At 47.4% G+C, this 12,451-nt stretch overlaps 1 protein-coding gene across 3 annotated transcripts in view; it reads right to left on the minus strand.

Moving 5' to 3' along the window:
• Positions 1 to 11,341, minus strand: part of Igf2bp1 (insulin like growth factor 2 mRNA binding protein 1) — a 40,634-nt gene extending 29,293 nt beyond the window's left edge. For all 3 annotated transcript variants that reach the window (XM_036197468.1, XM_036197467.1, XM_036197466.1), the window contains exons 1-2: positions 11,167 to 11,341; positions 9,961 to 10,021 (exon numbers count right to left, since the gene is read on the minus strand). In XM_036197468.1, the coding sequence (XP_036053361.1) occupies positions 9,961 to 10,021; positions 11,167 to 11,341 (236 nt within the window). The remainder of the gene's footprint in view (positions 1 to 9,960; positions 10,022 to 11,166) is intronic.
• Between the last annotated feature and the right edge of the window lie 1,110 nt (positions 11,342 to 12,451).

Genomic DNA, 12,451 nt, shown 5'->3' on the forward strand with positions numbered 1-12,451 from the left:
CTCTGTAGACCAGGCTAGCCTAGAACTCAAGAGATCCGCCTGCCTCTGCCTCCCGAGTGCTGGGATTAAAGGTATGTGCCACCACCGCCCGGCGTGCCAGCTGTTTTTATTGTTTTCACATGGAATAACTTAATCAAGAGGAAAACACTCAAGAGTATTGGGGGGTGGGAGTGGTTCAGTGGTTAAGAGCACTGGCTGCTCTTCTAGGACTCAGGGGCTGGAGAGATGGCTCACTGTTTAAGAGCATGTATCCAGAGGACCTGACTTTGATTCCCAGCACCCAATGTCAGGTGGATCACAACCACCTGTAACTCAGGGAAATCAGATGCCTCAGGCCTCTTTAAACACCTGCACCCCATGTGCACATCCCCCAACACACATCATTTAAAAATATTTTTTAAAGAAAAAAAAAAAACACCATACACATAAGAATAAATCATATTTTAAAAAGAGTAAACCCCAGGCTAGGGGTGTTCTCATTGGTAGTGTGTGTGCCAGGCATTCAGCAAGGCTGGGGTTCCACCCCCAGGAGAAATACAGGGATGGGAGTCCCCACAAACAAACAACAACCTCTGGCCACCCCACTCAACAGTCTAGTGCTGTCAGCCCTTGCTCAGGGCACACAGGCTCCAGGAAAGCCAGCTCTCTGAACAGCCATCTTTGCCATATGATGCTGGGCTCTATGACAGACGGACCTCTCCAGCCAAGCACTGAGTCCTTGAGACCCTGAGCTGACATCTCCAAGTCCCTTCTCCAACAGTCCCATCTCAGCTCCTCTCTCCCCCCATTTTCTCCTCCTCTCTGGAGGGTGTAATGAGAAGTTGATGAGCCCAAAGCCATCCCAACTGTGACACATAGCACTCTGCATTAACAAATTGCAAAGCCTTTACAGTAACTGATTAAAGTCAACCCCTGTTAAAGGGCCAGAAACCACATCCAGCCTTTCCCATACCCAATCCAGAGAGAAGTTTCCCACCTCAGGCGGTGGACATGTGCACCCAAGGTATGACATGTGCACTTGGAACAAGGACCAAAAGGAGAAAGTGACCAGGAAAATGAGTTTTGAGTGGATTTTGCAGGACCATCTGCAGAGCAGGAAACCAGGGAGAGAACGTGAGGCAAAGGAAGAAGGAACATCTCGAGCGACTCAGGGATCGAGATTTCTAAAAGCTTATTTTATGAGCTTAATAAAAGCAGAATATAAAAACCAACATCTCTATTATCTGCCATCAGGTAAGAAAAGCTGCTTTTCCCTGTCGGGATTTTCTTCGTCTGGCGACAAGTGGTTCCCTCTCCAACACACATCTTTGACAGTAACCTCAACAGTGAAATTACTGAGAGGCGCCTGGACCCGGTCAGGACATCAAAGGAAATGTATTAAATAACCCATTTCTCCTGGGCCCCACACTTGCCCAGGTGCATCCCTCCAAGTCTAGGAGTCCGTAAAGTGGGCTCTCTGGAAGGCTGTCCACAGCTGAGCATTTTGAAGGCACCCTACACCGAGCCCACAGTACGGCACCAGTACAATACATGCCAAGGAGCATAGCGAGTTAGTAGTTCTAGGCCAGACTGGGTGACACAGAAAGACCCAGTCTCAACAGCAAACCAAAACAATCAAACAATGACAAACAAAAGTATGCAAGCATACTGAAACACCTAATCTAATGTCTTAGATAAACAGTCCTAAAACAAAACCTTTCATAGATGTGTTTTCGAACTCATCCATTCCAATTCTGGAGCAAGCACAGCTCAACGGCACAGGCCTGCCAGGGTGAGTGGCAGCAGCCAAGCCCAGGTCTAGAGCAAAGCAATAATGCTAAGGCGGTCTAATAATATAATAAATAGTGCTGACAGTGTGAGCTGCTACATATTACTACTCTTGGCACACTTCACAGTCAGAGAACCTGGGAGTCTCTGCTTTCCCCACCGTTCTTCGGTGAGGAAGCTCTCTCCTCCGGCCCATTTACAGAAAGTGCACAGAGAAGCTCCGCTGGATCAAGACTCTGGCCTGGGAATGCTTCCTCCCTCTCCTGATATAAGACCACACCTTTAATACCAGCACTCTTGAGGCAGAGTATCTACAGGTGTTCTAGGCCAGCTTAGCCTATACAAGGGAGTTCCAGGACAGCCAGGGCTACCTAGAGAGATCTTGTCTCAAAAAGCAAAACTTGAGCCTGGCCTGATGGCTCACACCTTTAATCCCAGCACTCAGAGGGCAGAGGCAGACCGATCTCTGTCTTGAAAAGCCAAAAGCTCAACCCCCTAAAAGACTACTCCATAAACAACCTTAATAAAATCAACTTTTTCCCCCCTTTTTTGAAAAGACTAGGCTGGCCTTGAACTCAAAGGCACCCCCCCACCTCAACCCCAACCCTGGCCTCCAGCGTGCTAGGATTAAAGGTGTGTGCCCACCTTAAAACCAACTTTTTTGTTTTGGTTCAAGACAGGGTTTTTTTTTTTTTCTGTGTAGCCCTGGCTGTCCTAGAATTCACTCTGTGGACCAGGCTGGCCTCAAACTCAGAGATCCTCCTGCCTCTGGGCTAAGACAACTTTTTAAAAGATTTATTTTAAGGCTTTTCACACTCTGTGTGTGTGTGTGTGCACGTGCGCGCGTGGTTGTGGAAGCCAAAAGAGGACATTGGTGCCCAAGTTGGACAGACAGACGGCACTGGGTCCCTAGGAATGCAACTTTTGAAAAAGCGTTCCTGGGTGCTAGAGAGATGACTGTGGACAAAGCAGCGGCTGCTCTTCCACAGGACCCAAATCAATTCCCAGCACCTACACGTTGTTTGCCAGTCACCTATAACTCCAGTTCCAGGGGATCTAACTCCCTCTTCGGACCTAGTGAGCACCAAGCATCTACATGGTGCACACATATACATGCAGGCAAACCACTCAAACACATAAAATTTAAAAAATAAATCTTAAGCCACCCAAGTTACATGGTGAGGCCGATCTCAAAAGCAAATAAGCCAGGCAGTGGTGGCGGACACCTTTAATCCCAGCGCTCGGAGGCAGAGGCAGGCGGATCTCTGTGAGTTCGAGGTCAGCCTGGTTTACAGAGAGTTCCAGGACAGCCTCCAAAACTACACAGAGAAAGCTGGCTTGGGGGCCTTGAAGGAGGAAGCAAATAATTTCTAAGTTTTCCTCTTAAAGATTCAAACTGTTCAGCCGGGCGGTGGTGGCACTCGCCTTTAATCCCAGCACTCGGGAGGCAGAGCCAGGCAGATCTCTGTGAGTTCAAGGCCAGCCTGGGCTACCAAGTGAGCTCCAGGAAAGGTGCAAAGCTACACAGAGAAACCCTGTCTCGAAAAAACAAAACAAAAATCAAACTCTGTTCAAACTATTCACTCAGATTTTGCTCATACCGAATATTTCCATTTCAGACTTAACCTGAAATTAATTCTAATGAAGATATTTCTTTTGCTAAAGAAATATAAACTAGGGTTGGGGATTTAGCTCAGTGGTTAAAAAAAAAAGCAAGGCCCTGGGTTCGATCCTCAGCTCAAAAAAAGAAAGAAAAAGAAATATAAACTAGAATGCACAGAACACACAAACATTAAAGACAGAGAAAACACTTGGCACTTGCCACCTCCAGAGAAAAATTTCCAAATGGCCTTCCCCAAACTCAACAAAAATTCCCCATCAGCCCCTATCACTATGTCTTCTGTGCCTTCCAGCCCCAAAATACCAATTGCATAAGACTACCCCGGGGAACTGAAAATATCTGGGTGATCCAATCAGTTCTTTTTAGCCATCCAGCTGTTTACTTGGTATTTTTTCATCTAAAACAGTTGCCTAATGGCCCGCTCTGCGGCTGGTGGTCAACTTCTACAACAGGACTGCACTTCTGATGTTTGGTTAGTGTGCTGCAATCAGATTTTTCTCTAACTGTATTAAAATTATGAGGGCCAGACCTACTTTGGAAAAACCTCATGATTTATCTGTAACAAAAACACGTTTGATTTCAGTGGCTTGTGTTTTGAAAAAAAAAAGCTTGTTCCTGTCATATTTATTCCAAACTTACTGCACTGCAAAGGTAAACAAACAAACAACAATAACAAAAATCTGGGTCTTATAAAGCTATAAATATCAGCAATAAATATCAGCACTAAAAGGACCGATTTGCCTCTATGAAGAATTCGGACTGAACTGAACATCTTCCTGCTGGTAATCTGCCCTGTGTTTTATCTTATAGGACCATTTCTAACCAAATCAATGATCAATAACCAAATGGACATCTACTTAAGCACATGTTGGGTTTCTCTGTTTTGTTTTGGTTGTTTTGCCTGCATGCATGTCTGTGTGAGGGTGTCAGAGCTCCTGGAACTGGAGTCACAGTTGTGAGCCGCCATGTGGGTGCTGGGAATTGAACTCAGGTCCTCTGCAAGACCAGCCAGTGCTCCCAATCACTGAGCCATCTCTCCAGCCCCCTTGTTTTTGAGAGATGTTTAAAAAAGGGCAGTGGAAATGGATGGCAGCATGTTTCCTTCCGACAGGGAATAAGACCCCAGCCAAAGCCTCCCCAGGGGTCAGCTGTAAGACCTGTTTATACTTTATTTTTGGTTGTCTTTAACTGAGCTGAACCATCTCCCCAGCCCTATCTTTATACATTTAAAAGAAAGAGAAAAACAAGCTACAGCCCCTCTCATTACTATTACTGGGTGACTGTTTCAGTAAAGATTACAGACTACATAAACTGACAGTTTAGATCGGAGTTCTATGCCTGGAACAGCCAGTGGCAGTGGTGTCTGGGTAGGGGTAACGTAAATGCCAAATACAGGCTTCTCTGTCCTCTCACTTCACATGGCCCCTCTTTTGGCCTTAGGCCGGGAAGGTCTGACAGGGAGTGGGCCCCACAGAGCTCTTCTAGGAAACAGCTGGAATCTAGGTACCAGGAACGAAGTCCTGATCCAGGGTCTTGAGGACCCTGGGAACGGAAGTGCAGCTCAGGAGAGGATTGGGTGCCAGCGTGAAGGCCGGGAAGGTCACGGTGGGAAGGTCAGACAGGAATGTCCAGGAAGAGCCTCCAGCGCTCAGCTCTCTCCTCTCCCACCCCACCCTGTTTCTGAAAACGGGAAGTCCAAAAACTCAAGAGGGCAAAACAAAATTAGCCTTGCCTCGTGCTGACTGCATCTGTCTTCTTAACCTGGTGACAGAGGGTGACTACGAGCCGAGCCACCAGTGGCTCTTCTTTCAAAGTGAGGTGGACATCCAATTCCCCAGTCTCTACGACCTCAACCCTCTCAGACTACCTCTCCCTTCAGTCCTTAACACTCTCCTCAAATCAAAGTTGTGCTTTCTAAAACAACACCCCAGTTTAGAATCTTTGAAGAGATGGGGACAGACAAGACAATTTAAATTTTAACAGATGGGGAATGTCACTTCCTCAATCGCCTTAGGTTTATTTTTATCTTATGACACTATCCCTACCACCTTCCACACACAAACCAAGGTATGCACCAAAAACATCTTTCTTCAACATGAAATCTCTAAAGTTCAAATAGCCAGCCAGGTCCAGTGGCTGTAATCACACCTGTAATCACAGAACTCTGGAGGCTCTCTGAGGCAGGAGGATTAACATTAGGCTGGGGCTAGCCTGGGATACACAATGAGACCAACCCAGTCTCAAAACACAAACACCTGCTAGTCTGCCCCTTTTCACTTAACCAAGCCAGATGCGAGGATTTTTTTGTTTGTTTTTGAGATAGTCTCTCTACACATCCCTGGCTGTCCTAAAACTCACTATGTAGACCAGGCGGGCCTCAAACTCACCGAGATCTGTCTCTACCTCCAGAGTGCTAAGATTAAACGTGTGTACCACTACTCCCAGTTCAAATGCAAGGTTTGGGTTTGTTGTTTTTGTTTGTTTGGTTGGTTGGTTGATTGGCTTTTGTTTGATTTTTCAAGAGAGGGTTTTTCTGTTTAATAGCCCTGACTGTCTTAGACCAGGCTGGCCTCGAACTCAAAAATCCACTGCCTCTGCAGGGATTTTCTCTGAGGGGATTACTGGGATTAAAGGCCTGCACCACTACCACTGGGCTCAAATGTAAGGTTTTAATAAAATATTTTTAAGTGTTTTTCACTAGCCTGTCTCAAATGATATCTTTGTCAACTGACTGTTATACATTAAAACAAAACAAATAAAAACACCAAAAACCTCCCATGTCTTAAAAGCAGCCACCCACGTGAATTAGATTCAAATGATCTATTAAGGTAATTCTGAAAGGTAGACACCCTTGAATCAAGAGCCTTCCAATTGCGATTATATATTTCACCCCCAAAACATTGAGAGCACCAAAACCCATGTCATCAAACCCAGACAACTGGAATACAGTCACTCTGAAGTTGGTGATGGGAATCCCAAATCTTCCCTTCTTTACTAAACACTCTGCATCTGAGAAACCATCAGAGTAAAATTCCAGAGAACTCAGGGCTAAGAAATTCACAATGCTTTCAAGGGACAGTATGAACCACCAGATTAAGAAACTATGGCTTTTTTCTAGCAATAAAGGAAATTTATGAATTTGTAAAATCCATTTCTAAGTGAAATCTCAAACGGAGGGAATGAACTTTGTATCTACATTTCCTCCAAATACTAAAGAAAACAAAGACAACCATTTTTCCACTTAAAAATATGCAGCCTAACATCCTTCTTACTAAAAGTTATATATTCTTCCTATTATAAACTTTTTGTTGCTTTGTTTTGTTTCCCAAGACAGGATTTCTCTGTGCAGCCCTGGCTGTCCTAGAACTTGCTCTGTAGACCAGGCTAGTCTTGAACTCACACAGATAGTCCTGCCTTTGGCTCCCAACTAAAGCTGTGTGCCACCACCACCCTCTATCCCACCCCCCACCCCCGACGGCTTACATGTAAGTGCTTTAAAAGCCCAGGCTGCCATCTTTCAACCTTCTTCCTTTCCACTTTCAGCCTCTAGCTCCAAACTGTGTGCTGTTTGCTTTCTGATTAAATGCAAACTTATTTCTGAAGGTAGTTTCTAACATGTTTTAAAAAGATTTAGTGATTCAATTATTCAAGGTTTCTACAGTTCATTTTAAGTAAGTTGAAAATATTTCCTGTCATATACAAAACAACCCTTCACAGATTTTTAAGGTGCTGACTCCAGAAAATTAAATTTATATAAAATAGGAATCAAACTGGAATACATTCTCTTTTCAGAGTTTTTCACCCCTGGAAAAGAGACCTAGTTTTCATTTTAATCATTGGAAATTTAGGAGAAAGTATTAACCCACTTCATTTTAAGTCAATTTAAAGGAAAAGAACTACTATCAACCAGCCCAAAGAGATCAAAGTTGGAATCACCTGGGGGAAAAATATCTTTCATGTGTTAAGGGCAACATTTTATTTTGATGATAGCAGTTGACAAGTAAAATGCAAGGTTTAGGACACTCTCCTAGAAAAAGGCCTCAGGGGTAGGTGTAAGAAAAGTTTCATTCTCTTCCAAAGTAAATCAAATCATTTCCCTCCCTAAGAAAGTCTAAGATGGCAGGCAGCTCCTTCCTTGCCTCAATTTTTCTTAAGTCTCCTAGAAGACACATCTAAACACAAATGCTGCATAACTTTTTAAAATGCGTTGAGTCCTTCTCCTTTGTACCAATACACACCAGTGACTAGATATAAATTATAGAACAAAACTGCCAACCAAATTCCCAGCACTGGCTGAGAGAGCTGGGGGAAGATAATAGTGAAATTTAATGTCTCTCATATTTAAAATTCAAATTTGCTGTTTTCAGCTTAAATATGATGCTAGGACTAATTGGGTTTTTGAGAGGTATAAATCATATTTATCAAATATATTCAAAGGAACAACAAAATACAGGAATACTTTTAAGTCATAATTCATTTGCACTTGAGTGTATCAAGAGTTCAATTTTAAACACTGAAAACACAATACACATAGAAAAAAACATTTCTACAGGTGTTCATTTTGCTTAAATGTTCTAAACTCTCTTCTGTGTCTCAAGAGACTGAAAAAGCCAGCAACCAACTCAACTGAAGTGGCGTGCTCATACACAAGCACCACCACAAGCCGTTTCCCAAGAACACGAAACAGAGCACACTGGCAACAAACTTGTTTTCAACCCCAAGACTTCAAAAATCGGTTCATGCTAGAAATAGCCTCTTCCCACACCCCTACCCAGAAGGGTTAAAATAAAAAATTACAACTGCCTCAATGTTTGGTTCAAAAACTATTTCAGTAAAGGGGAGAACACACAAAAGATGGACTTGAATATGCACATGAAAAGGGAAATTTTGTTTTAAAGAACCATCTTCTCACAGACCTTCTTTCCATTCCCCCTCACAAGAGCCCTTAGTAATGAATTTTGGAGGGAACAAGGAACCTACATAGGAATGCCATAAGCAGGCAGATGGCTTGAAGAGAAAGATCCACAAATACAGGGCACCATGAAAATTAAAATATAAATGTTTTGAGTTCCATTTCACCACATTTTACTATTTCTTTCTCTTTTCCCTTCTTCGGTTTTAAATTTTAAACCGCTCTCAAGGGGGGGGTGGATTATCACATTTTTCAGAATTCCAGTTATTAGATTTCCCACCAATGCAGCTTTGGATTTAAATATGCATAATCTTCAAAGAATTTAACTCAATTATGTTATTTTCACCTCCCAAAATTTTTTAAAGACTCTCCTTCCTTCCAATTTTAGTGCTCTGCTCCTAATTCTAATCACCTTTCCAATAAATTTCTCCAGAATTTGAAAACAAATCACATACTCTATAAACATAGACACAGGCCATATTGATCATCTATAGATACATTAATTCAGTTACTTAAAAATCTAAAGCCAAACCACATAAGAGTTTAACCTCCAGCTAAACTTCCTGGATTATTTTAAAAATACCCCTCCTACACCTTTCCACCTAGGAAGGGCCAAAAACTGTTCAGAAATACAGGAAGTTTCCGGTTGAAAAGGGGTCGAGGGGATAAAAAATGCACTGAGGGATGCTTCCGACTAAGACAGGAAAGAAACCTGCACTGTCAACATGTTCAAAAAGTCTGATGGGAGAAACACTGCCCTTACGCTCTACAGCCAGAGTTCAACCAAACACTTCAGAATTCAAGGCAGACTGGAAAACGCACCCCGAATTTTAGGGGGGGCAAGATGGAGATACCCCGTTTTGCTGGAAAAGACGGAATACAGGGTAAAAGGAACTCACATGAGAAAACACACACACACACACACACACACACACACACACACACACACACACACCCATTCATCCCCGGAGTTCTAGACCCTCCAAAGAGCCCTAGCTCACAGCCTGAGCACAAAGCTCTCACCCCAGATGGTCCCGTGTAACAATGGGCTGAAGGAGTGGGGGTAGGGGGGTTGGAAAGGGATAGTACAACCAAAGCATATTCTTTGAAAATCCAGTTGAAGGGGCAATATAAGATGTAAGGGGCTGGGGGTGAGGGGGGCAACAAAATCCATGCCTGTAACAGAAATTAACACAGCATAAGGAGATTCTAATGGGGGTAGGCTGCTCATTATTTTACCCCTAATAGCAAAAGGACTCCCTTAAATCCACTTTAAAGTTATGATGTGGATGAGAGGGAAAAAAGGAGGCTAGCAGGAAGTTGAAGAAATCACCCCCGCCATGAGTGTGAACTCTCCGTATTAAGATTCCCTTAAAAAAAAATGGTCCCATACTCTGAATTAACTCCACAGGGCTTCTACACTATTGATTCTTTCTCTTTTATCTCTTCAAGTAACATCTTTTGGCCCACTCCAGTCCCAAGTTGTTGAGTTTTTTTTTTTTTTTAAGCTGTAAAACACCCAATACAATATCTTGGCCAATCTTCTCTCCCAGCCCCCAACATCCGGAGTTGGGGGTGGAAAGGCCAGTCATGGGTTTGTTCCACTGGAGACGCTAGGGACCCTCTTAATATTCCTCCCCCAAATGAGCGCTTTTCCTACCTTTGTTTTTTGGGGACCGAGTGTTCAATCTCTAGGCGTTTTCCTTGTAGTTCTACTTTCCCTGAAGATTAAAAAAAAGAAGAATGAGGGCTCAGGAGTGGGGGTGGGGAGGGAGGGTGGGTAAGGGGCATTAGCTGAATTCAAGAGTTCCTGGGCAACCCAGGCACCAGCTGCCGAAGCCCGTGCGGGGAAAGGTTGCTCCAGGCATGGCAGAAGCCGTCATTTCGTTGTTTTTTTCAAATTTTTCGTTTCATTTCCACTAATCACGTGGGCTGGTTGAAGAGCCTGCTCCGGGAGCCAGGTTTAGGAAAGGTGGGAGAGCGTTTGTGTGAGCGCGCTTGCTCCAGCGACTCCCAGGAGGAGGAGGAAAGAGCCGGGGGAAAGGAGCACCGGCGTAGTCCAAGTGGGGTGGGTGGGAGGAGAGTATTCAAACTTTTATTTTCCTGCCGGGCCACTGAGGAGAGCTTCGGCGACAAGGCGTCACCTGTCGGGGCCGGAGGGCCAGCGGAGGGCCCCGGGGGGCGCGGCGCGGGTGGGGAGGGTCCCTCGCGGCAGCCGCGCGCGCGCCCCTCTCGGCCCAGCCTGGGCGTCTCGGGAAGCAGCATGGCGACCCGGCGCCGCCGCGCCACCCGGCTCACGCCCCACTTTCAAATCAAAATGGCTCAAGCCCCAGGCCTTGGGCGGGAGGCGGGAGCCCCTTCCTCCCGCGTCCTGTCGCAGGGCTAGTCCCCAGGAAGAGCGGGAAGCCCCGAGGTGCGGGAACACCGCTCCTGCAAAAAGGCCTAGGACGGAGAGCATGGGCGTGGGGGTGCTCCACCAGGGGGGCCTTTCGGCGGAGCGGGTGGGGGGCGGCGGGGAAACCACGCCTAGACCCGGACCCCGGTGCCCGAGACCCACCCCCACCCCACCAGTTGCCAACGGGGGCTCCCGCCCCGTCGGTGGGGGGGGGCAAGGATCCACGAGCGCCCCGGGCTGGGGGAAGGGGTAAGGAAATCCCGGCGACTTCTGCGTGGGGAGGGGGCGTCGAGGGAGATCGGTGGACGACTGGGACCGAGGCCGAGCCCCGCGGGCCCGGGAAGAGTTGGCGGGCAAGGGAAGAAGAGCTGCAGGTCTCCGTTGTTCGGAATTTCGTTGTGTGTGTGTGTGTGTGTGTGTGTGTGCGCGCGTGCTTTTTTTTTTTTTCCGGGGAGGTGGCCGCGCTCTTACCCGAGAAAGTTTCGATGGCCTTCATCGCCCAGTGCTCGTCGGGGCAGTCCACGAAGGCGTAGCCGGATTTGACCAAGAACTGGCCGCTGTAGGAGATCTTGTGCTCCGCAAATACTTTCTCCAAGTCTGCGGGGGTCACGCTCTCGTTGAGGTTGCCGATGTAAAGCTTGTTCATGGTGGCGGTGGCGGGGCAGGACGCGGTCCCGGGCAAGGCCGAACGGGCGAGCGCGGGCGGAGAGCCTCCTAGGCCGAGAGGCGTGGAGGCGGGCGGCAGGCGCTGCAAACTTTCTCCGCACCCCACCCCTGAAGTTGTCCGGAGCTCCGGGCGGGTGGGCGGCCTGAAGACACACGGAGGTCACGGGAGAGTTCGGGTTAGCCCGGGAGAAGTGCCTGCGGAGCACAGGGAGGCGGACGACGCGGCGCGGCTCCTTCCCTTCGGTCCGAAACCCCTGCGAGCGGGCTGGTGTGTCACGTTTCTCCGCGGCCGCCCTGGCGCCGCCTCTAAATAAAATCGACTTGAAAAAAAAAAAAAAAAAAATGGAGCGGAAAAAAAAAAAAAAAAAAAAAGGCGAAGCCACGTGGTGACAGCCCCCACCCACCCTGCAGGGAAAGACCCCCGACGCCACCGGGCCCCTTGGCCCTCCAACCTGGACCAACCCGACAGTCTCTTGTCTTGGGGGGCACTCGGCGCACCCCAGGGGTAAACCAGGAAGGTGGAGACCGAGTCCCCGAAGCTCTCCTCGCCCCCTCCCCCTTTGCAAGAACCTGGCCCCTAAGGCGGCGCCCCGCCCCCACCCATCTTGCCACTGTGACCTGCACTGGGGCGGGGTGGGGGGAGGGCGGCGGCGACCCAAATCTCCCCAATCCTTAGGAGTAAAATGTACGGTCATTTTTTTTTTTTATTATTCGTTTCGTGGAGACTGGGTTGCCCACCCCACCCCGGTAAACTGCTAGCAACTGACAGGCGGGGGACGGCCGAGACAGACAAAGAGAAGCCGAGGACTCTGGGGTCTTCAGGAGGGGGTCGCAAGAACCGGTTATTGAAAAGGAAAGACGCTTTCCCTCCACATTTCTAAGTAGGGGGTCACTGTCTTCCCCGCCACACCCCCACGAGACTTCCCGAGCCTCCCGGGTCCAGATCCAGGGGACCCTGGTTGCGCGGGACCAGGAAGCTGAAAACACGGGGGGGAGGCGGGGGACAGCGCCTGGGAACGAGGGACCCGCAGCAAATCGTGTTTCGGGATCCCCGCTGGAGGAAAGCTGGCTCGCACCCAGTCCAGCTGCT

This window comes from Onychomys torridus, chromosome 8 (assembly GCF_903995425.1).
Source record: "Onychomys torridus chromosome 8, mOncTor1.1, whole genome shotgun sequence".
Taxonomy (NCBI): domain Eukaryota; kingdom Metazoa; phylum Chordata; class Mammalia; order Rodentia; family Cricetidae; genus Onychomys; species Onychomys torridus.